At 36.0% G+C, this 22,222-nt stretch overlaps 1 protein-coding gene across 3 annotated transcripts in view; it reads right to left on the bottom strand.

Moving 5' to 3' along the window:
* Positions 1–22,222, bottom strand: part of SHOC2 (SHOC2 leucine rich repeat scaffold protein) — a 110,977-nt gene that overhangs the window by 23,613 nt on the left and 65,142 nt on the right. For all 3 annotated transcript variants that reach the window (XM_047824447.1, XM_047824448.1, XM_047824449.1), the window contains exon 3: positions 6,235–6,372. In XM_047824447.1, the coding sequence (XP_047680403.1) occupies positions 6,235–6,372 (138 nt within the window). The remainder of the gene's footprint in view (positions 1–6,234; positions 6,373–22,222) is intronic.

The raw sequence follows: 22,222 nt of genomic DNA, 5'->3' as shown, positions 1-22,222 counted from the left end.
TCTACTTGTAAGAAAAAAAAGGCAAGGAAATAAAGTGATTTTTAGAAAACTGACTGTCAGGTGACAAGTAAAAGATCTCATTTCAATTGTGAATTAGGGCAAGTTTCTCTGGTCCAGAAAAAAGAGAGTAGAGCAGCTGCTCAGGACTCAAATCAACTGTGCAGGACAGGTGTTCATTTTTGTTTGTTTGTTTTTCATTTTAAGTTATACTTTTCAAGAAGTAGACTAGGAAAAAAAGGAAAAGTATCAGAAGAACCATATTCCAGTTAGTTTGCTGCTAAATGTTTTGGGGTGAATTTCTCTTCTCCAATAAACAAGAGGAAGAATCTCAAAGGTCAATTAAGACTGTTGAGATTTATAACAGACCAAGACCCAAATGTTCAAATTTCTCACCAAATCTCAACCTTCTGCTATACAAAATACTGGGGATGAGAGGGATGGAAAAGGCAAAGTAATTATTTTAATAATAATAAATGACAGTATTATAGGGGCACCTGAGTGGCTCAGTTGATTGTCTGACTCTTGATTACAGCTCAGGTCATAATCTCATGGTTTGTGAGTATGGGCCCCACATAGGACTCTGTGCTGAGAGCATAGGACCCTGCTTGGGATTCTCATTCTCTCTCTCTCTCTCTCTGTCCTTCCCATTCTTGGGCGCTCTGTCTCTGTCTCTCTCAAAATAATAAACTTAAAAAAATGACAATATTATAAAAAATTATAATAAACATTACTTATTCACTTTGCCATTTGGATTAACAGTTACAAATACTCCGTTTGCTGAAAACTATCAAAGCATATAAAAATAAATAAAATATTAAATTTTTTCTTATTGTTGGGGCACCTGGATGGCTCAGTTGGTTAAGTGGCCAACTTCGGCTCAGGTCATGACCTTGCGGTTCAGGAGTTTAAGCCCCATATTGGGCTCTGTGCTGACGGCTCAGAGCCTGGAGCCTGCTTTGGACTCTGTCTCTCCTTCTCTCTGCCCCTCCCCTGCTCATTCTCTGTCTCTGTCTCTCTCTCTTTCTTAAAAATACACATTAAAATTTTTTTAAATAAAATTTTTCTTATTGTTAATATTTCAGTTCTCATTGATTTCCAATACATACTTGTAACCTGATCACACAGAATATGCTAGAAGCGAGGCATATGTGTTATTCTGAGATGATATCTTAACCACAACATATTAATAATGAAGTCAAATGTTTTCATATTAATAAACATACTTAAAATATAGTAAATCTGATAGAAGAAGAGACACATACAATTAAGAAATCCAGGAGAAAGGCGGCTACATGGTGAAGTCACTCTTTGTCAGAGGAAGTAAATCCAAGACACCCTGACCCTAGTCCTAGTAAATGTAAGATGTTATCATCCACTACCACCTATACTTCCTCTTTTTGCCAGGGCTGTTCATTTTTGTACTTTAATTTCATCCCCCTTTGATTGTTATTTAACATAACAGAGATATAGACACATGCATAAAATATTAAACAAAACATTGTTGGACTATTTAAGAGTAAGACCAGGGCTGATTGAGGAACAAACCCTATGTATATATATCCATTTGATCAGCTGAAGGAGGAGAGGAAATTATGTGGGTATTTAAGAGAAAGATCATAAGCAGAGACACCAAGAAGTATAAAGGCCCCTACACTAGAACTTGCCTGATAACGCTTAAGGACCAATAAAGTGTTTAGCATCTATAATATCCCTAGAAATATACAGTGACTAAGCATCAGTGAGAGGGATATGAGTATTAATACCAGTTCAAGCATCTTTAATTTTGGTTTCCCTAGCTGATTTGCAATAAATAACCTTTATTTTTCTTTCTACAATTGAGCAAGACTTTAATTTTATAAAAGAAGTTGCTTTTTTAAAGTGCTTTTATATAACATTCCACTGAAAACTGATCATGTTAAGATTATGCATTATTCTTTCTTTTTTCCTTTACTGTTGCCATTAGTTGGCTGTTTAGAACAAGCAAACTTACAGACCTATCTTTCAATGTAGGAATATACGATCTATGTAAATAGGTCTACATAACCCAAGAAAACTATAATAAGTATATAAACAACATAAAACTATCAAAATTAAACCTATGTGTTGAGTTGGCTCAGAGTATCCCAGGTAAGTGGACCATGAAAGATCAACACTAAGAAGTTATAATAGAGTTCTTAAATATACTAGAGTTCTTGAATTTCAGAAATGAAGAAAAGTACTCTGCATGGCCAGGCAAAAATATTAAGTCACTTGCAATGGGGAAAAAATTGAACTGGCCTCATACTTTTGTACATTCAATGCCAGAAGACAGTAGAACTCTCTCTTAGTTTTACAAAGATTCTTAAAGTAAACAAAGCTGGACCCAATGATTTTTATATCCATCCAAACTGTTCAAATATAAAGATTACAAACAGAGATGCCTGGGTGGCTGAATCAGTTAACTGTCTGACTCTCGGTTTTGGTTTAGGTCATGATCTCATGGTTCATTGAGTTCAAGCCCTGCATCAGGCTCTGTGTTGACAGCACAGAGCTTGCTTGCGATTCTCTCTTTCTCTCTCTCAAAATAAATTAATTAATTAAAAAAAAATAAAGGCTACAAACATTCTATAACTAGGGAACAGTTATTTATGACTGTTTCTAAGAAAACACTACAAGACTGACTTAAGCCAACCAAGAGATGACTGGGACAACTATGGCAACAGGACTGTCAGTGAACATGAAGATGAAAAAGAACCAGAGATCAGTCAGCACAAGATATATATACCATGAATGTCCCAACAGTGTAATTAACACAAATTAGGAGGAAATAAGGACAAAAAAGGACAGGTAGTAGAATAAATTTACTGATTGCCTCATCTATGTCATTCCACTCAGTAAACACAGAACACATATTCAGCTGCACATGGAAGACTTATCACATACTGAGCCATAAAAGAAGTCTCAATAAATTTAAATGATTCAGGTCACAAGTTATGTTTTCAAACACAACGGAATTACATTAGAAATCATGAACAGAAAACCCCTTGGACAAGTTCCTCAGATACTGGGAACTAAATAACACACTTCTAAATAAACCACAGATCATAGAAGATCATAGAAGAAACGAAAAAGTAAATTAGAAGGTATTTTGAACAAAACCAAAGAGAAAAACACAATGTATCAGGATTTGGGGAATGGTACTAAAGCAGTACATAAGGAGAAATTCATAGCACTAGATACATGTATGAGAAGAAATCTTCAAAGTAACAGCATACAACACAAATTAAATATGTCAGTATGTAGTACAAACTCCACCTCACATCAATGACATCAAGCTTCCACTATAAGAAACCCAAAAAGAATAAAACTCATAGCAGATAATAAAGGCCAAAGTGGAATCAATGAAATAAAAGTCAAAGAAACAGAGAAAATCAATAAAATTTAGAGATAATCAATGTAATTGATACAATCTAATCAAACAGGAAAAAAGAGAGAAGATCTAAGTTACTAAGTTACTGATATCAGGAATGAGAGTATAGATTCTATAATACTACCATATTATTTTTTTTTTAATTTTTTTTCAACGTTTTTATTTATTTTTGGGACAGAGAGAGACAGAGCATGAACGGGGGAGGGGCAAGAGAGAGAGGGAGACACAGAATCGGAAACAGGCTCCAGGCCCTGAGCCATCAGCCCAGAGCCTAACGCGGGGCTCAAACTCACGGACCGCGAGATCGTGACCTGGCTGAAGTCGGACGCTTAACCGACTGCGCCAGCCAGGCGCCCCGCTACCATATTATTATTAATAAGGGAGTATTATAAACAATTTTATGCCTATTAAATGTGACAACTTAAATGAAATGAACCTATTCCTTGAAAGACATAAATGATTACGTTTGCTCAAGAATAAAGTGATAACCTAAACAGCTCTCTTTTAAGGAAACTGAAATTGTTTTTAAAAGCATTCCTACAAAGAAACATCTGGACCCAGGTGGCTTCATTGATGAATCTTACCACAGCTTAAAGGAAGAAATAATGATAATTTTATACAAACTGTTCCCAAAACTGAAGAGTAGAAAACACTTCTAGACTTATTATATGTAACCAGCATTACCCTAAAACTGAAACTAGACAAAGACAAGTTTTAGAACATTATATGTGACTAGAAGGTATATTCAAAGCAATTAAGTAAATCTAATTTTTAAAACTACCAGAATGTATCTTTTTTCACTATGTCTTCTTGGTAAGCAATGTCAATCATATTAGCTGGGTTTTTGTCAAATTCAGGGCAAGATTATAAAAGTGTATTTTATTAGTTTCTTCATTGTATTACTTATATTCTCTTTCTAGAACTCCTAGTCTTGTCTCCCGAGACTCTTTTTTAATTATTTTGTATCTATTTCAAATATTTTGTATCTTCTTTTTGTTCCAGATTCTAAGGGACTTCTTCCACTGATCCTACACCATCGCTCTTTTGGTCTTTGGATGTGTTCATTATATTATACAGTATTTCCTTTAAAGTTAAACTTTATATGGCAAGGATATTTCTAAGCAAAGTATTCTTTGCTTCTTTTTTATATCAGCCTGATCATGTTCTATAGATGTAATACAGATCTTTTCTCTTTTTCCTCAAGGGCCATTTTTCTTTGTTTATTTTGGCCATTTCAATAGATTTTAGAGAGAAAAGGAAGAAAGAATTGCATTCAGTCTCTATTGAACCAGAAACTGGGATTCTTTTATTTACACAGGAAATCTGGTAAAATTATTATGAATATTAGTAGAGCAATTCACTATATGCTGTACATCATCTTGCCTTTCAGAGATGAATCTAATGCAGTTAACTAGAACACTTAGTCTGTTGCCACTACAAATAACAATGTGATGTAAAGAACTCTGGACCAAGAATCACAAAGATACAGGTTCTAATGGCTAGCTGTTACATCCTAAAGAAGTCTCAGACTGCTTTCCCATGAAGAAATAGCTGTCCTGTAACCTAGAACAATTTAATATAACTTATTTAAAAATTTTTTAATGACTGCTTCTGTTTCAAGTAACAGTAGACTAGGTAATTCAGACAAACCCTTCCACTGAAAAAAATTTAAAACTCTTCTAAAACAAAAGTCACAGAGCTAACAAGATAATGACTAATAACGAGGGCAGAAATCAGGTGGGAACCCAAAGAAATAAGCAAAATAATGGAGAAAATTTTGTCCTAAGAGTGCTTCTCTAACTAGAAGATTCAGCTAATTGGGCATGTTTCTGCCAAGAGTCAAAATCTACAGCCAGCCAAGGGTGGAGAGTCCAGAAATCAATGTCAACAGCTAAGGGCTGTACCTTAGCACTAAGAGTAAACCGAAGTAAAACAGCCCTCCAATTAGTCTACACGCTACTTTTGAATGACCAGGGACCAGAAAAATCTCAAACCTTAGAACATAGAAGCATTCAAGTGGTCCCTTAGGTACCTGACAGAAACAAACGAAAATCTTTCTGGAGAAAAATATCACCATCACAGGCCCCTTATGATTTAGTAACAGAACCACAGAAATATTCATTATAGAAATTATAAAAATTAAGTACAGGTATAAGTTTCCTAAATAAACATTATAGTATCCTTATAACAAACCAATAACTGAAAAGATGTCCAAACTTTTTAAAATTTCTTTTACTGGTTTGTACAACTATATGGGCATTTAGAAAGATAAACATGATTCTATAAATATAAAACATATCACAACAAGCACTTCCAACTTTTGGAGGCTGTGGCTAGGTCTTTGAAACACATTTTGTACGTCAAGACATCTCTTATCTTAGTCCCTTCAATAGCAGAGATGAACAAACTTTAAGCTATGTTGGCCAAGATTTTAAAAACTAAACAGTAGTGGTTTTATTTTTCAGTGTGGTTTGCTTTAGCAAAGGGACCATACCCTATATAATAGCATGCAACATTCTGAAATAAGCAAAAACAAAAAATGCACTCATTCTGCAATTTAAGCAGTTACAAAACATATATTCAATATCCAATATTCAACATTCTTTTTTATAGTCTAACTGAACTCCTTTCCTAAAACCTAATTATTTTCTTCACCAAGAAATGGAAATAAAAACCACTTTTAAAATACTCTCTTTTAGAAGTTTTACTACCTTAATGGTGAATTTTAATCTTTTAACTTTTCTTATAGAAATGGATCAAAAATAGTCTTTTTAATGTCCAAGTAGTTACAAATGACTATCAGTATCTTCTCTCTCCATTCATACCTATAGTATCTGGGAGGTCTAGCAGTTCATTGTGCTGCAAGTCAAGGTTGGTTATCTGTGTGCAGTTTCCAATCTCCTTTGGGAGGTGTTCAAGTTGATTGTGAGCTACATCCAGCGTAATGAGGTTACATAATTCACCTGTAAAATTGACCAACATAAAAATTGAACAAGAATTATTAATGAATATATTAAATAAAACTGAAAGAAAACTTCATGTTTTTTATCATAATTATACTTTCTGAAAAGGTAACAAACACAAGATCTGAAACTGTTAGAAAACGACAGCTTACAAATATTAAATCATTATGTTGTACACCTGGAACTATTATAATGTTATCTGTCAATTATACCTCAATAATGATAAAAAAGAGAAAATGGCATCTAATAAAGTTAAAATGTTGATTATAAATGACTACCAATCAATATAAATAACCACCAATATTATACACATAGATTCAAGTAACCAATTCAACCACATTTATGTTTGTAAATTCCATACTTTAAATAGAGCTCACCAATTTTTTAACCAAATTCAACACAAAATATCAAATTCATCTTGAGTTCAATTTGACGGTCAGGTCACCTTCTATCTCAAAATATATATGCTTTCAAATAGGCATACATTCTGATGTCATAGAAATGTACAAAGTGAGGGGCGCCTGAGTGGCTCAGTCAGTTAAACGTTGGACTTCGGCTCAGGTCGTGACCTCTTGCAGTTTGTGAATTCGAGCCCCGTGTCAGGCTCTGTGCTGACAGCTCAGAGCCCGGAGGCTGCTTCAGATTCTATGTCTCCCTCTCTCTCTGCTCCTCCCCTGTTCACACACTGTCTCTCTACCGAAAATAAACAAATATTAAAAAAAAAAAAATGAACAAAATGAGATTTATAAACTGACTCTAGATTTAAGAGTACTGCAAAAGGTTAGAAAATAAGGTATATTTTTCCTCATTCTGGTTGAAAGGGCTGTACTGGCAATTCAAATTATTCTTAGTGTTATTCTGCAACAAAGAATGTTGCACATTTGAACATAAAGTTTTTGAACTAACAGCTACATTGGTTCCCTCATGATTTCCCTTTTGTTCTAAAAGCAGAAGCTGGAAATACTGAAAAAGTAAGATGAGCAAATGAAGTGCATAAAACTCTGAAAATTGGGTCTGGGATTATTAAGCCACATTGTTATAAACACAGGCAACAAAAGAGAAAATGGATAAACTGAATTTCATCAAAATTAAAAACATATGTTCCATTAAAGGATACTATCGAGAGTGAAAAGGCAACCCACAAAATGGGAGAAAATATCTGCAAATCATGTTATCTGCTAAAGGATTAATATCTAGAACATATAAAGAACTCTTACAACTCAACAACAACAAAAACCCCGATTCATAAATGGTCAAAGAACTTTAATAGACATTTGTCCAAAAAAATCTACAAATGGCCACTAAATATACGAATATGCTCAATATCACTACTCACTAAAAAAAAAATCAAATCAAAGGTACAGTGAGATACCACCTCACATCCATTACAATGGCTATAATTGAGGGGCACCTGGGTGGCTCAGTCGGTTAAGTGTCCGACTTCGGCTCAGGTCACGATCTCATGGCTTGTGAGTTCAAGCCTCGCGTCGGGCTGTGCTGACAGCTTGGAACCTGGAGCTTGCTTCAGTTTCTGTGTCTCCCTCTCTCTCTGCCCCTACCCTGCTCACACTCTGTCTCTCTCTCTCAAAAATAAACATTAAAAACATAATAAATAAATAAATAAATAAATAAATAAATAAATAAATAAAATGGCTATAATCAAAAAACAGAAAATAACAAATGTTGGCCAGGAGGTGGAGAAACTGGACCCTTGTGCTTTACCACTCAGGTTTCTCAGGATGAAGACAGAAGAAAAATCCCCTCCTGTTCTTACCCAAGCACTGTATAATCAAATTGTAGAAAATCCAAGACACAAAGAAAGTTTTGGAAGAAGCTACAGGATAAAAGCACCTTACTTTTAGAGGAACAAGGGTAAAAACTGTACTAGACTTCTCTTCAGAATACCACTTAAGCAAAAAAAAAAAAAAAAAAGAAAGAAAGAAATGAAATATTTAGTCTTGAAAGAAAAAAACCATCAACCTAAAAGTCTGTATCCAGTGAAAGTATCCTTCAAAAGTAAAAGAGAAATAAAGACTTTGTCAAACAAAAATTGACGAAGTTTGTCGCCAGTAGACCTGTCTTGCAAGAAATACTAAAAGAAGTTCTTCAAAAAGAAGAAAATTATATAGGATGGTAATTTGGATCTATATGAAAGAAGAGCATGACCTAACAGATAACAGGCTTGTTCAAAGTAATAATAGCAACACTATATTAGATGATTGTAGATTAAGGATAAATGAAACGAATGACAGCAGTGTTATAAGGGACAGAAGGGAGGAATTGGCTATATTCTGTTATAAGGTAACCACACTACCCATGAAGTGGTATAGTGTTATTTGAAAGTTGACTAATATTAGCTGTAAATTCATACTGCAGACTCTAGGACAAAACACTCACTCTTACATCTAAAAATTAAAAGAAGTATAAACAATACACTAAGAGAGAAAATGGAGTAATATAAAATCCTCAATTAAAACCAAATAATGCAAAAGATGATGAAAGAACAAGTTTAGCTAATAGAAAACAGTTACCAATATAGTTTATATTAATCCAATAGAACCAGTAAACATTTTATATGTAATAAATATACGAAATAAAAGAGACTGTCGGAGGGGCTCAGTTGGTTAAGCATCTGACTCTTGATTTCAACTCCTGTCCCGATCTCACAGTTTGGGTTTCTGAGATCGAGTCCCTCTTCAGGCTCTGGGGTGACAGTGTGGAGCCTGTTTGGGATTCTCTCAGCTCCTCTACTGCTCATGTGCACATGCACTCTCTCTTTCAAAATAAACAAACATTGGGGCGCCTGGGTGGCGCAGTCGGTTAAGCGTCCGACTTCAGCCAGGTCACGATCTTGCGGTCCGTGAGTTCGAGCCCCGCGTCGGGCTCTGGGCTGATGGCTCAGAGCCTGGAGCCTGCTTCCGATTCTGTGTCTCCCTCTCTCTCTGTCCCTCCCCCGTTCATGCTCTGTCTCTCTCTGTCCCAAAAATAAATAAACGTTGAAAAAAAAAAATTAAAAAAAAAAAAAAAAACCAAAATAAACAAACATTAAAAAAAAAAAAAACCCCAGGGGCACCTGGGTAGCTCAGTTAAGTGTTCGTCTAACTTCAGCTCAGGACATGATCTCAGGGTCCACGAGTTCAAGCCCTGCACCGGGCTCTGTGCTGACAGCTCAGAGCCTGGATGGAGCCTGCTTCAGATTCTGGGTTTCCCTTTCTCTCTGCCCCTCCCCCACTTGTGCTCGCTCTCTCTCTCTCAAAAACAAAAACATTAAAAAAACATTAAAAAAACTCCAACTGCATGTTGTCTTCAAAAAAGCCACTTTAAATACAGACACTGGTAGATTAAAAGTAATGGGATAGAGAAATACAAAGTTAATGTTAATCAAACGAAAGTGGGAGTAGCTACAATAAATTCAAACAAAGTTGACTTCAAAGTAAGGAAAATTATCAGGGATATAGAAAGCATTACATAATGGCAAATGGAGCAACTCTCCAAAACATAATCCTTAAAGTGTACATACCTGCTTATCTCCTCTATATCTAGTATTGTGTGTGTGTGTGTGTGTGTGTGTGTGTGTGTGTGTGTGTAGCATCACGTTAACTTAAAGAATGAATGAAGATAACTGGGGAAGGTAAAATTTGGGCTCTAATACTCTTCAAGCCAGAAGTAATAAAAACATTTTTTTTTATATTTGCCATCATCTTTTGTAATAAATGATACTTGAAATTTAGTTTCCATTAAAATAACTTCTACTACCCTAAAGGAAGATACTCCAAAAGTGAGTTGAGGCAAGTAAATAAAGCAAGATGGAAGACTTTCTTTAACTTTAACCCATATGGAACAGGGGTGATTCAACTCAGTTACCAATATACTGCGGGACTCCTCAACTTCAGTACTATGACATTTTGGACTGGATAATTCATTGCTATAGGAGGCTGTCTTATGTATAAGCAGCACCCCTAGCCTTTACCCATTAAATGCAAATAGCACCCACCAACCAAGCTGTAACAATCAAAATTGTCTCTAGACATTAACAAATGTCCTCTGTTGTAACATTAACAAAATTGCCCTCAGTTGAGAATCACGGATACGATGGAATGATAAAATTCAATACTATCCAATTTTCACACTTTTCAAAAGAAGCTGGAAACCTAGATTTTCATGTAAAATCTTTTAATGCTTAAATGCTAACTAATTCTTAGGTTAAAACAGAACAAAACACTGTCTTACTAAACACATTTGTGGACCTTTTTCAGTATTCAGAATGCCAGTTTGATAACCTCTGAACATAGATCAGTTACTAACATTTTAGGACAGAAATTTGCATATGACTATCTAATATTAAAACTAAAAAGTGTTTTTAAAAAGCAGAATATAATCACCTGGACTCAAATTAAGTTAAACCCTTTTGATTTGTGTAAATCACCACATGGCAACTGGACTATTTTGAACACATATTCTCTCCAGAAAGTTATCCTCCAGCACTACAAAACTCTGCAAAGTCAGGAAATCATGGTAATACTGACATATTAGGAAAGAGTGTCACCTAGTAACACTAATACTTCTTTCTCACAAACTAGTAATCTCTAAATATTTTGAAAATGATTAAAACTCAGGAAATGTGATTTAATTTTAACACACAAAAAAATAACATGATTTAAAAATCTGGTCTGTTAGTCCCTGAAATATTGTATTGTACACTCTATTATATACATTATATTAATGTATATTATATATATTATACAGCTAAGTATAGTTATATATAGTATTGTGGATTAAATGTGAAAATTATTTTAGACTTTCCCCAAAATCCATGTATGAATTTTAAGATCCATGAAGAACTTAAAATTTTCTTCAGTCCAAAGAAAAAGATCTAGTAAACTTCAGGGAAGTTTATCATTTATATATAGTTTCCATGAAAATCTGAAATATTTTCAAAACCAATCCAAAATGTCCTATTTAATGCAATCAACAAAACCTTCTTAGTGGTGGTGGTGGGACAGTTTAAGATTGCTCTTCTTTAGAGTAATACTCCTAACTTCCCAAGCTTCTCTTGTTCATATTCAAACAGTTAGAAACCTCTGAAAATTGTGAATATATGATAAATTCTGTAGTTGGCAACACTGTGCCAGGGTAAGAGCCTAGGTTACAATTTGCAAGATATTTACATATTAAATACCTAAGCACTTCATGAAATAATTTGCTATAGCACTATTTGCTATTTCTATACTCTGTCCAGCTACACAGTAAACATGTTTCACCACATATGAAACAAATATAATAAAAAACAAAACAAAATATAAGTCCATTCTAGATGGTTTTCAAGGACAATAACCAAGGTGTTAATAGTGACTTGCTTCTGATGGGGTTTAAGAGTGGTTTTTATTTTCTACTTCATACATTTGTATTTTGCAATTTTTGTTTTTATGTATTTTTTAATTCCAAGAAGAAAAAAAAGGGGGGAGATTCAAGAGGGAAACACTAGCAGTCTCTCCTCCACTATTCATGGAAGAGCACTTTCTGACCCCAAATAGAAGCTTCCTGTCTGTGGAGCAGATGCATCCTTCAGTGAAAACAAATGGATCACCCTATTGTACTGCTAACGTCAGCCATTAATATTATGCATCTTAGGACTCATATTCCACACTAACTAAGCAATCTTTTGATTTTAAATTTGACTTCCCACACATATGCCTACAGAGAGAACACGGACTTCATTCAGTCATCCATTCTACAAATGTTTATTAAGCATCTACCATGTGCTAGGATACGGTAAGAGAAAAAAAGATAAAATGCTTGCCTTCATAGAACTTATATTTTAATTAGGAAAAAATAAACTAACATATGATCAAGGTGAGGAAGTATTAAGAGCTATAAAAGAAAATAAAACCAGATAAAAGCAGAAGAGTATGATGGGGGAAAGAGATTGTAGATGCTGACAATAAATAAAAGGGAAAGAAACCCCAATGAAGTAGCACTTTTTAAAAAATATTTTTCCTTTCTTTATTGAGAGAGAGAGGGTGTGAGCAGGGGAGGAGCATATAGAGAGGGAGACAGAATTGGAAGCAGGCTCCAGGCTCTGTCAGCACAGAGCCTGATGTGGGGCTAGAATTCATGAACCGTGAGATCATGACCTGAGCCAAAGTCAGACGCTCAATCGACTAAGTCACCCAGGTGCCCTTTGATGAAGTAGCATTTGAAAACAGACCTAAAATAATGGGAGAGGGAAGAAACAATGAGACTATCTGGTGGAATAATTTTCCAGGCTGAGTGAAGAGTAAGCACAAAGACTCTGAGGCAAGAGAGTAGTTCAAAACACAACAGAAGGCCAATGTGGCTGGAATCATGATTAAGGAAATCAGGTGGTAGGAGATGAAGTAGATCTCAGTCAGATTCATTTAAGGTCTTGTAGGCTAAGGTAAGGATTTCAGCTTTGACTAAGGAGATAGTGGTAATGGTAATAAGAGTGTTTTTTGTTGTTGCTGTTTTTATAGCAGTTTACAGAAAAATTGCACAGCAAGTACAGAGAGTTCCCATATAGCCTCTTCCCCACAATTTCCCCTATTAACATCTTCCATTATTAGGTGGTACACATGTTGCAGCTGATAGATCAACACTGATATATTATTTCTAACTGAAAGTTCATATTTTACATTAGCATTCACTCTTTGGGTTGTCCAGTTCTATGGGCCTTGATAAATGCAAAATATCATGTATCCATCATTACAAATATTGTATAGAATAGTTTAACTGCCCTAAAAATCCCCTGCTTCACCTAGTTATTCACCCCACTTTCCCTCTCCCCCAGAGCCCCTGGCAACCACTGTTTTTCCTTTTTCCTTTTCTAGAGTGTTCATATAGTTGGAATCATAAATGATGTCAAATTTTTTAGACTGGCTTGTTTCATTTAGCAATATGCATTTAAGGTCCCTTTATGTCTTTCTGTGGCTTGATAGTTCATTTATCACTGAACAATACTCCATTGTATGGCTATATCACAGTTTATCCTTCATTTATTGAAGGATATCTTGGTTGCTTCCTATTTTTAACAATTATGAATAAAACCACTAAAAATATTTTGTGTGCAACTTTTTGTATGGACAGAAGTTTTCAACTCATTTGGGTAAATAACTAGGAGCATGATTGATAGACTGTGATGGTAAGACTATGTATAGCTTTGAAAGAATATGCCACTGTCTGCTAAGGGTCTATACCATTGTGCATTCTCACCAGTAAGAAAAAAGACTGCATCTGTATTTGGTGGAGTCAGTGTTTTGGATTTTAATCATTCTAATAGGTACATAGCGATTGTGGTTGTCTTTTGAAAGTATAGCTTTACAGGACATAAAGTAGCCCTATGGAAAAGCAGTAATAATGTGATAATGTTTGCCCCAAAAAACCAAAATTTATTCTGGAAAATTAAGACCTACAAATATAATAATAAGTAGAATGTTGTAGGCATCAAATAGGAGGTAAATACATAAATACAAAGTGATGGGTAAATCAAGAAACAAGATTCTGGCTGGGTGGATTGGGGAAAGCTAGATTTTAAAAGATGGTCAGAAACTACAGATAACGCCACAAAAAAGAAATAATATGAGGAAACTAGGGAGGCAAAAAGAAAAAAAAAATCATGGGCTCAACAATTCCTTTGCTAGGGATATATTCAATAGAAATGAATCCATATATTTACCAGTAGACTTTTATCACAATAACACAGTAGCACTATCTGTATTAGCCCCAAATTACAATACCAAATAACAGAATGGATAAATTGTGGCATATTCACACTATGGGATAATATGCAATAACGAGACTAAACTACCTCTAACTACATACATCAATTATGATGAATAATGCCAAGAACTGAAACACAAAAACATACAGAGATTATGGTTCCATTTATATAAAAACAAGGAAAATTAATGTTTGACTGTAGAAGTCAGGATACTAAGTTTACTTGATGGGAATGAATAGTGACTGAAAGGAGTCTCCTGAGTGGTCTTGATGCTCTATTTTTTAACTTGGACACTGATATTACACAGATGGCAAACAATCTTCAGTTGTACATTTATGATATATCAATAAAAAGTAAACAAAACAAAACAACCCCAACTCTGGCCCAAGCTCCTGCTTTGGACATGCTTTAATCCAAACCTGGCAGAGAAACAGAAAAAAACATTTCTTCAATTTGTATTTAGATGAATAATCTTCAACATTTTTAGTTAAAAATTTAACTCTAAATTAATTCCATTCTGAAAAAATTATTTTCCTTTCATCTTATCTTTAGAGGAGGCAAAGGTTACACACTATATCTAAGACTTTTTAAGCATGATATTATATATTATCCTACATCCAGACAATGGAGCATGCTGGACATATTCTTTCTCAAAGGTGACGACACTGTCTAGACTCTTGTTGGGAGATTCTTCCCACTATTTCTGTAAGCAATATTGTCCCCCAGGTTACTCTAATATATTCAATCCACTTTCATTTTGTAATACAGAAAGGTAGTGGTTCCACATGCAAAAAGCAGCAGGACACATGGTACCTGAAAACCAGAAGTCAGATAGTTGGAATATAAAACTAATGTCCATCAAACAACAGAAAGGTGATTTTTAGGAGGAGGAAAGTTTTTTTCCCCTCTTCTGGAGATTGCCAAGTTATTAAAATGCAGTTAAATACCAACTTCTTGAGGATTATTGGGAATTTTTCTAAGTTTCTTATTTTAGAAAGATTTTTGACCTTTAATAATTATTGTTAAAAATATTTTATGCATGGCTTTGTTCATAGTAGAAGCTTAACAAATTATGTGATTAGGTGATAAAACTAAATGTGTTGGGTTTAACCAGTAACAAAAAAACATTATCATACAAACATTTGAATAAACTATGTCCATAAAACATAACAGAAGATAAATTATTGCTCTAAGAGCATTAATTCAATCAGTCAGAAAAAAAACTCTTTACCAGGCACATGTGTATTCTTTTTACCAGGCACAATACTAAGCACTAAATATACAAAGAGACTATAAGACATTAAATACTTGTTCTCATGAAACTTAAAAGTAGTAGGAGACAATGTGTGATTTGATGTAGGCCAGTGAGGGCTCTGCTTGTGAAATCTCACCATTAAAAAACCATTCTTGTAGATCTTCAAGGCCTTTCATGGTCAAAGTTCTTTACTTTTAGGATGACCATCTCATTTACTTATTCATTCAAGAAAAATTTATAGTGTACCTACTGGAAATTAAGCAGTGAACAAAGTCTATTCTCAAGGAGCTTATATTCCACTATGCACGAAGGGAGAGAAATCAGAAAATAAGGAGGCACCAACATGGCAGAGAAGTAGGGGGATCCAAAGTTCCCTCATCTCTCAAACAAAGAAACCAGTGTTGAGGCCAAAGGACTTTGAACTCCAAGAGCCCAGGCGGCAAAGTGACAGAGATGCTTCCAGGGACCCACTGGGAAAACCTGACAGGACAAAGAGCTACTTCAATAAACAAATCAAAGCACACCTGGTGGAAGATCCAAAACATCATTACGAGTAGGGAGATAAAGTAACCCAAGTCACAACAACAGAGGGCAAGTAACACTCTCCAAAACACACCTCCTAAAGGGCCAGGCTCTGGACAGTGTATGACTCCTCTTTAATGTAGTAGTGCTCGCAGGTACAGGGCATATAACAAGCTTTTAATACACGTAAGAGACAAAAAAAAAACTAGCCAAAATGACGAAACGGAAGAATTCTCAAGAGAAATTCAAGGAAGAAATGACAGCTAAAGAATGGATCAAAACTTGGGGCGCCTGGGTGGCGCAGTCGGTTGAGCGTCCGACTTCAGCCAGGTCACGATCTCGCGGTCTGTGAGTTCAAGCCCCGCATCAGGCTCTGGGCTGATGGCTCGGAGCCTGGAGCCTGTTTCCGATTCTGTGTCTCCCTCTCTCTCTGCCCCTCCCCCGTTCATGCTCTGCCTCTCTCTGTCCCAAAAATAAATAAACTTTGAAAAAAAAAATTATAAAAAAAAAAGAATGGATCAAAACAGATATAAACAATATAACTGAACAAGAATTTAGAATAATAGTCATAAGATTAATCACTAAACTTCAAAAAAGCATAGAAGACAGCAGAGAATCTATTGCTGCAGAGATCAAGGAACTAAAAAAGTCATGATGAATTTAAAAATGCTATAAATGAGGTGCAAAATAAACTAGAGGCAGTGACAGTGAGAATTTAAGAGGCAGAGGGGAGATTAAGTGAAACAGAAGATAAAATTATGGAAAAGATGAAGCTGAGAAAAAGAGATAAAAAAATTCTGGACCACAAGGGAAGAATTAGAGAACTAAGTGGTTCAATGAAAACTGAACAATATCCATATCATAGGAGTTCCAGAAAAAGGAGAGAGAGACAGAGGGTCGAAGGTGTGCTTGAACACATCATAGCTGAGAACTTCCCCAATCTGGGGAAGGAAACAGACATTGAAATCCAGGAGGCACAGAGAACTCCCTTCAGATGTAACTGGAATCGATTTTCTGCAGGACATATATGAAACTGGCAAAATACAAAGATAAAGAGAGAATTCTGAAAGCAGCTAAGGATAAATGGGCCTTAACCTACAAGGGTAGACACCTAAGGGTAGTAACAGACCTATCTACTGAAACTTGGCAGACCAGAAAGGAGTGGCAGGAAATTTTCAATGTGATGAACAGGAAAAATATGCAACCAAGAATCCTTTATCCAGCAAGCCTGTCATTCAAAATAGAAGGAGAGACCAAGGTTTTCCCAAACAAAAACTGAAGGATTTCATCACCACTAAACCAGCCCTACAAGAGATCCTAAGGGGGACTCTGAGTGGAATGTTACAAGGACCACAAAGGACCAGATACATCACTAGAAACATGAAACCTACAGATATCACAATGACTCTAAATCCATCTGTCAATAATAACACTGAATGTAAATGGACTAAATGCTTCAATCAAAAGAGACAGGGTATCAGAATGGATTAAAAACAAACAAACAAACAAGACCCATCTATTTGCTGTCTACAAGAGACCCATTTTAGACCTGAGGACACCTTCAGATTGAAAGTGAGGGGATGGAGAACCATCTATTATGCTACCACAAGTCAAAAGAAAGCTGGAGTAGCCATACTTATATCAGACAAACTAGATTTTAAACTAAAGGCTGTAACAAGAGATGAAGAAGGACATTATATCATAATTACGGGGTCTATCCATCAAGAGCTAACAATTATAAATGTGTACACACCGAATTCAAGAGCACCCAAATATATAAAATAAATCACAAACATAAGCAATCTTATTGGTAAGAATGTGGTAATTGTGGGGGACATTAATACCCCACTTACAGCAAAGGGCAAATGATCTAGACAGAAAATCAATAAACAATGTCCCTGAATGATACACTGGACCAGATGGACTTGACAGATATATTTAGAACTTTTCATCCTCAGGCAGAATACACATTCTTCTCAAGTACAAATGGAACAATCTCCAAGACAGATCATATACTGGGTCACAAAAGAGCCCTCAATAAATATAAAAGAATTGAAATCATACCACGCACACTTTCAGATCATAATTCTATGAAACTTGAAATCAACCACAGGAAAAAGTTTGGAAAACCTCCAAATGCATGGAGGTTAAAGAACATCCTACTAAAGAATGAATGGGTCAACCGGGCAATTAAAGAAAAAATTAAAAAATATATGGAAACAAATGAAAATGGAAACACAACAATCCAAACCCTTTGGGATGCAGCAAAGGCAGTCCTAAGAGGAAAATACACTGCAATCCAGGCCTATCTCAAGAAATAAGAAAATTCCCAAATACAAAGTCTAAAAGCACACCTAAAGGAACTAGAAGCAGAATAACAAAGAAACCCCAAAGCTAGCAAAAGAAGAGAAATAATAAAGATCAGAGCAGAAATAAACAATATAGAATCCAAAACAGTATATCAATGAAACTAAGAGTTGGTTTTTGGAAAAATAAAAAAAATTAATAAACCCCTAGCCAGACTTCTCAAAAACGAGAGGACCCAAATAGATAAAATCATGAATGAAAATGGAATTATTACAACCAATCCCTCAAAATACAAGCAATTATCAGGGAATATTATGAAAAATTATATGCCAACAAACCGGACAACCTGGAAGAATTGGACAAATTCCTAGATACCCACATACTACCAAAATTCAAAGGGGAAGAAATAGAAAAGTTGAACAGACCCATAACTAGTGAAGAAATTGAATCAGTTATCAAAACTCGTCCAACAAATAAGAGCCCTGAGCCAGATGGCTTCCCTGGGGAATTCTACCAGACATTTAAAGGAGAGTTAATACCTATCCTTCTCAAGCTGCTCCAAAAAAACAGAAATGGAAGGAAAACTTCCAGACTCATTCTATGAATCCAACATTACCTGGATTCCCAAACCAGACAGAGACCCTACAAAAAAAGGAGGATTATAGGCCAATACCCCTGATGAACATGGATGCATAAACTCTCAACAAGAGGGGCACCTGGGTGGCTCAGTCGGTTGAGCTTCCGACTTTGGCTCAGGTCATGATTTCATGGTCTGTGAGTTCGAGCCCTGCGTCGGGCTCTGTGCTGACAGCTCAGAGCCTGGAGCCTGCTTCAGATGCTGTGTCTCCCTCTGACACGCCCCCATTCATGCTCTGTCTCAAAAATAAACAAACATTAAAAAAAATTAAAAAAAAAAAAGCTCTCAACAAGATACTAGCAAATTGAATTCAACAGCATATAAAAACAATTATTCACCATGACCAAGTGGGATTCATTCCCTGAGCTGCTGGGCTGGTTCAATATTTGCAAATCAATCAATGTGATACATCACATTAATAAAAGAAAGGATAAGAATCTTATGATCCTGTCAATAGGTGCAGAAAATGCATTTGACAAAATATAGCATCCTTTCTTAAATAAAAACCCTCAAGAAAGTCAGGATAGATGGAACATACTTAAACATCATAAAAGCCATCTATGAAAAGCCCACAGCTAATACCATCCTCAATGGGGAAAAACTGAGAGCTTTCCCTCTGAGATCAGGAACACGACAGGGATGTCCACTATCACCACTGTTGTTTCACATAGTGTTGGAAGTCCTACCATCAGCAGTCAGACAATAAGATGAAATAAAAGTCATCAAAATTGGCAAAGAAAAAGTCAAACTTTTACTTTTCGCAGACGACATGACACCCTACATGGAAAACCTGAAAGACTCCACCAAAAGACTGCTAGAACTGATACGTGAATTCAGCCATCACAGGGTATAAAATCAATGTACAGAAATTGGTTGCATCTTTATACACCAATAATGAAGCAACAGGAAGAGAAATGAAGAAACTGATCCCATTTACAATTGCACCAAGAACCATAAAATACCTAGGAATAAACCTAACCAAAGATGTAAAAGCAATCTACACATTCAATGCAATCCCAATCAAAATTGCATCAGCATTCTTCTCAAAGCTAGAACAATCCTAAAATTTGTAGAGAACCACAAAAGACCCTAAATAGCCCAAGTAATACTGAAGAAGAAAACCAAAGCAGGAAGGCATCACAATCCCAGTCTTTAGCCTCTACTACAAACCAGTAATCATCAAGACAGTATGGTATTGGCACAAAAACAGACACACAGACAAACGGAATAAAATAGAGAACCCAGAACTGGATCCACAAATGTATGGCCAACTAATCTTTGACAAAGCAGGAAAGAGCATCCAATGGAAAAATGACAGTCTCTTTAGCAAATGGTGCTGGGAGAACTGGATAGCAATATGCAGAAGAATGAAACTAGACCACTTTCTTACACCATACACAAAAATAAACTCAAAATGGATGAAAGACCTAAATGTGAGACAGAAAACCATCAAAACCCTAGAGGAGAAAGCAGGCAACAACCTCTTTGACTTCAGCCGCAGCCATCTTCTTGCTCGACACATCTCCAAAGGCAAGGGAATTAGAAGCAAAAATGAACTATCGGGACCTTATCAAGATAAAAACCTTCTGCACTGCAAAGGCACTAAAAGGCAACCGACAGACGTATCAGATAAAGGGTTAGTATCCAAAATCTATAAAGAACTTACCAAACTCAACATCTGAAAAACAAATAATCCAGTAAAGAAATGGGCAGAAGACATGAATAAACACTTTTCCAAAGACACCCAGATGGCCAACAGACACATGAAAAGATGCTCCACATCATTCAAAATCAGGGAAATACAAATTAAAACCACACTGAGATACCACCTCACACCAGCCAGAGTGGCTAAAATGAACAACTCAGGAAACAACAGATGGTGGTGAGGATGTGGAGAAATGGGAACCCTCTTGCACTGTTGGTGAGAAGGCAAACTGATACAACCACTCTGGAAAACAGTGTGGAGGTTCCTCAAAAAATTAAAAATAGAACTACCCTACGATCCAGCAAATAGCACTACTAGGAATTTATCCACGGGATACAGGAGTGCTGATTCATAGGGGCACATTTACTCCAATGTTTATAGCAGTGCTTCCAACAATAGCCAAATTATAGAAAGAGCATAAACATCCATCAACTGATGCATGGACAAAGAAGATGTGGTTTATACATACAATGGAATACTACTTGGCAATGAGAAAGAATGAAATCATGCCATCTGCAGCAACATGGATGGAACTGGAAGGTATTATGCTGAGTGAAAAAAGTCAGTAAGAGGTCAGATAACCATGTTTTCACTCATATGCAGATCTTGAGAAACTTAACAGAAGACCATGGTGGGAAGGGAAGGGGAAAAAATAGATACAGAGAGGGAAGGAGGTAAACCATAAGAGATGCTTAAATACAGAGAACAAACTGAGGGTTGATGGGGGAGTGGGGGAGAGGGGAAAGTGGGTGATGGACATTGAGGAAGGCACTTGTTGGGATGAGCACTGGGTGTTGTTCGTAAGTGATGAAGGACGGGAATCTACCCCAAAAACCAAGAGCACACTTTACACACTATATGTTAGCCAACTGGACAATAAATTATATTAAAAAAAAAAAAAGAAATCAGAAAATAAGGAAATAAAGTAATCGGACGTGATAACTGTTGTAAACCAAAGTAAAGCAAGGAAAGAAAGTTAGAAATCAGAGTGTAACGGACAGCAAGGAGGAACCATGTGCATATGTGAACAGAAACACAGGACAGGTGAGGAGAAATAAGGAAAACAGGAACAGAACAAAAGAGATCTGAAGTCTTAAATATAAAACTAAAGAATATAGACCTTTTTGCTCAGGTAATAAAGTACAATTTAAAGTTTTTGATGGGGCGCCTGGGTGGCGCAGTCGGTTAAGCGTCCGACTTCAGCCAGGTCACGATCTCGCTGTCCGTGAGTTCGAGCCCCGCGTCGGGCTCTGGGCTGATGGCTCAGAGCCTGGAGCCTGTTTCCGATTCTGTGTCTCCCTCTCTCTCTGCCCCTCCCCCGTTCATGCTCTGTCTCTCTCTGTCCCAAAAAAAAATAAAATGTTGAAAAAAAAAAAATTTTTTTAAAGTTTTTGAATAAGCATGATATGCAGGATGTTGTTCTAAAGTCTATTTTCTCAGGGTGCCTGGGTGGCTCAGTCATTTAAGCAACTAACTCTTGATTTCAGCTCAGGTCATGATCTCACATTCATGAGACTGAGCCCCATATCCAGCTCCGCACTGGGTGTGGTGTCTGCTTAAGATTCTCTCTCTCCACCCCCCCTCTGCCCCTCCCCCACTAACATTTTCTAAATAAGTAAATAAATAAAAGTCTATTTTCTCATAGATTTGAAAGATGTACTGGAGCAAGCAGAATTAGGAAGCACA

The sequence above is a fragment of the Prionailurus viverrinus genome, chromosome D2 (genome assembly GCF_022837055.1).
Source record: "Prionailurus viverrinus isolate Anna chromosome D2, UM_Priviv_1.0, whole genome shotgun sequence".
Taxonomy (NCBI): Eukaryota; Metazoa; Chordata; class Mammalia; order Carnivora; family Felidae; genus Prionailurus; species Prionailurus viverrinus.
Note: the sequence above shows the minus strand (reverse complement) of the source record. Positions and strands in the feature narration are given on the sequence as shown.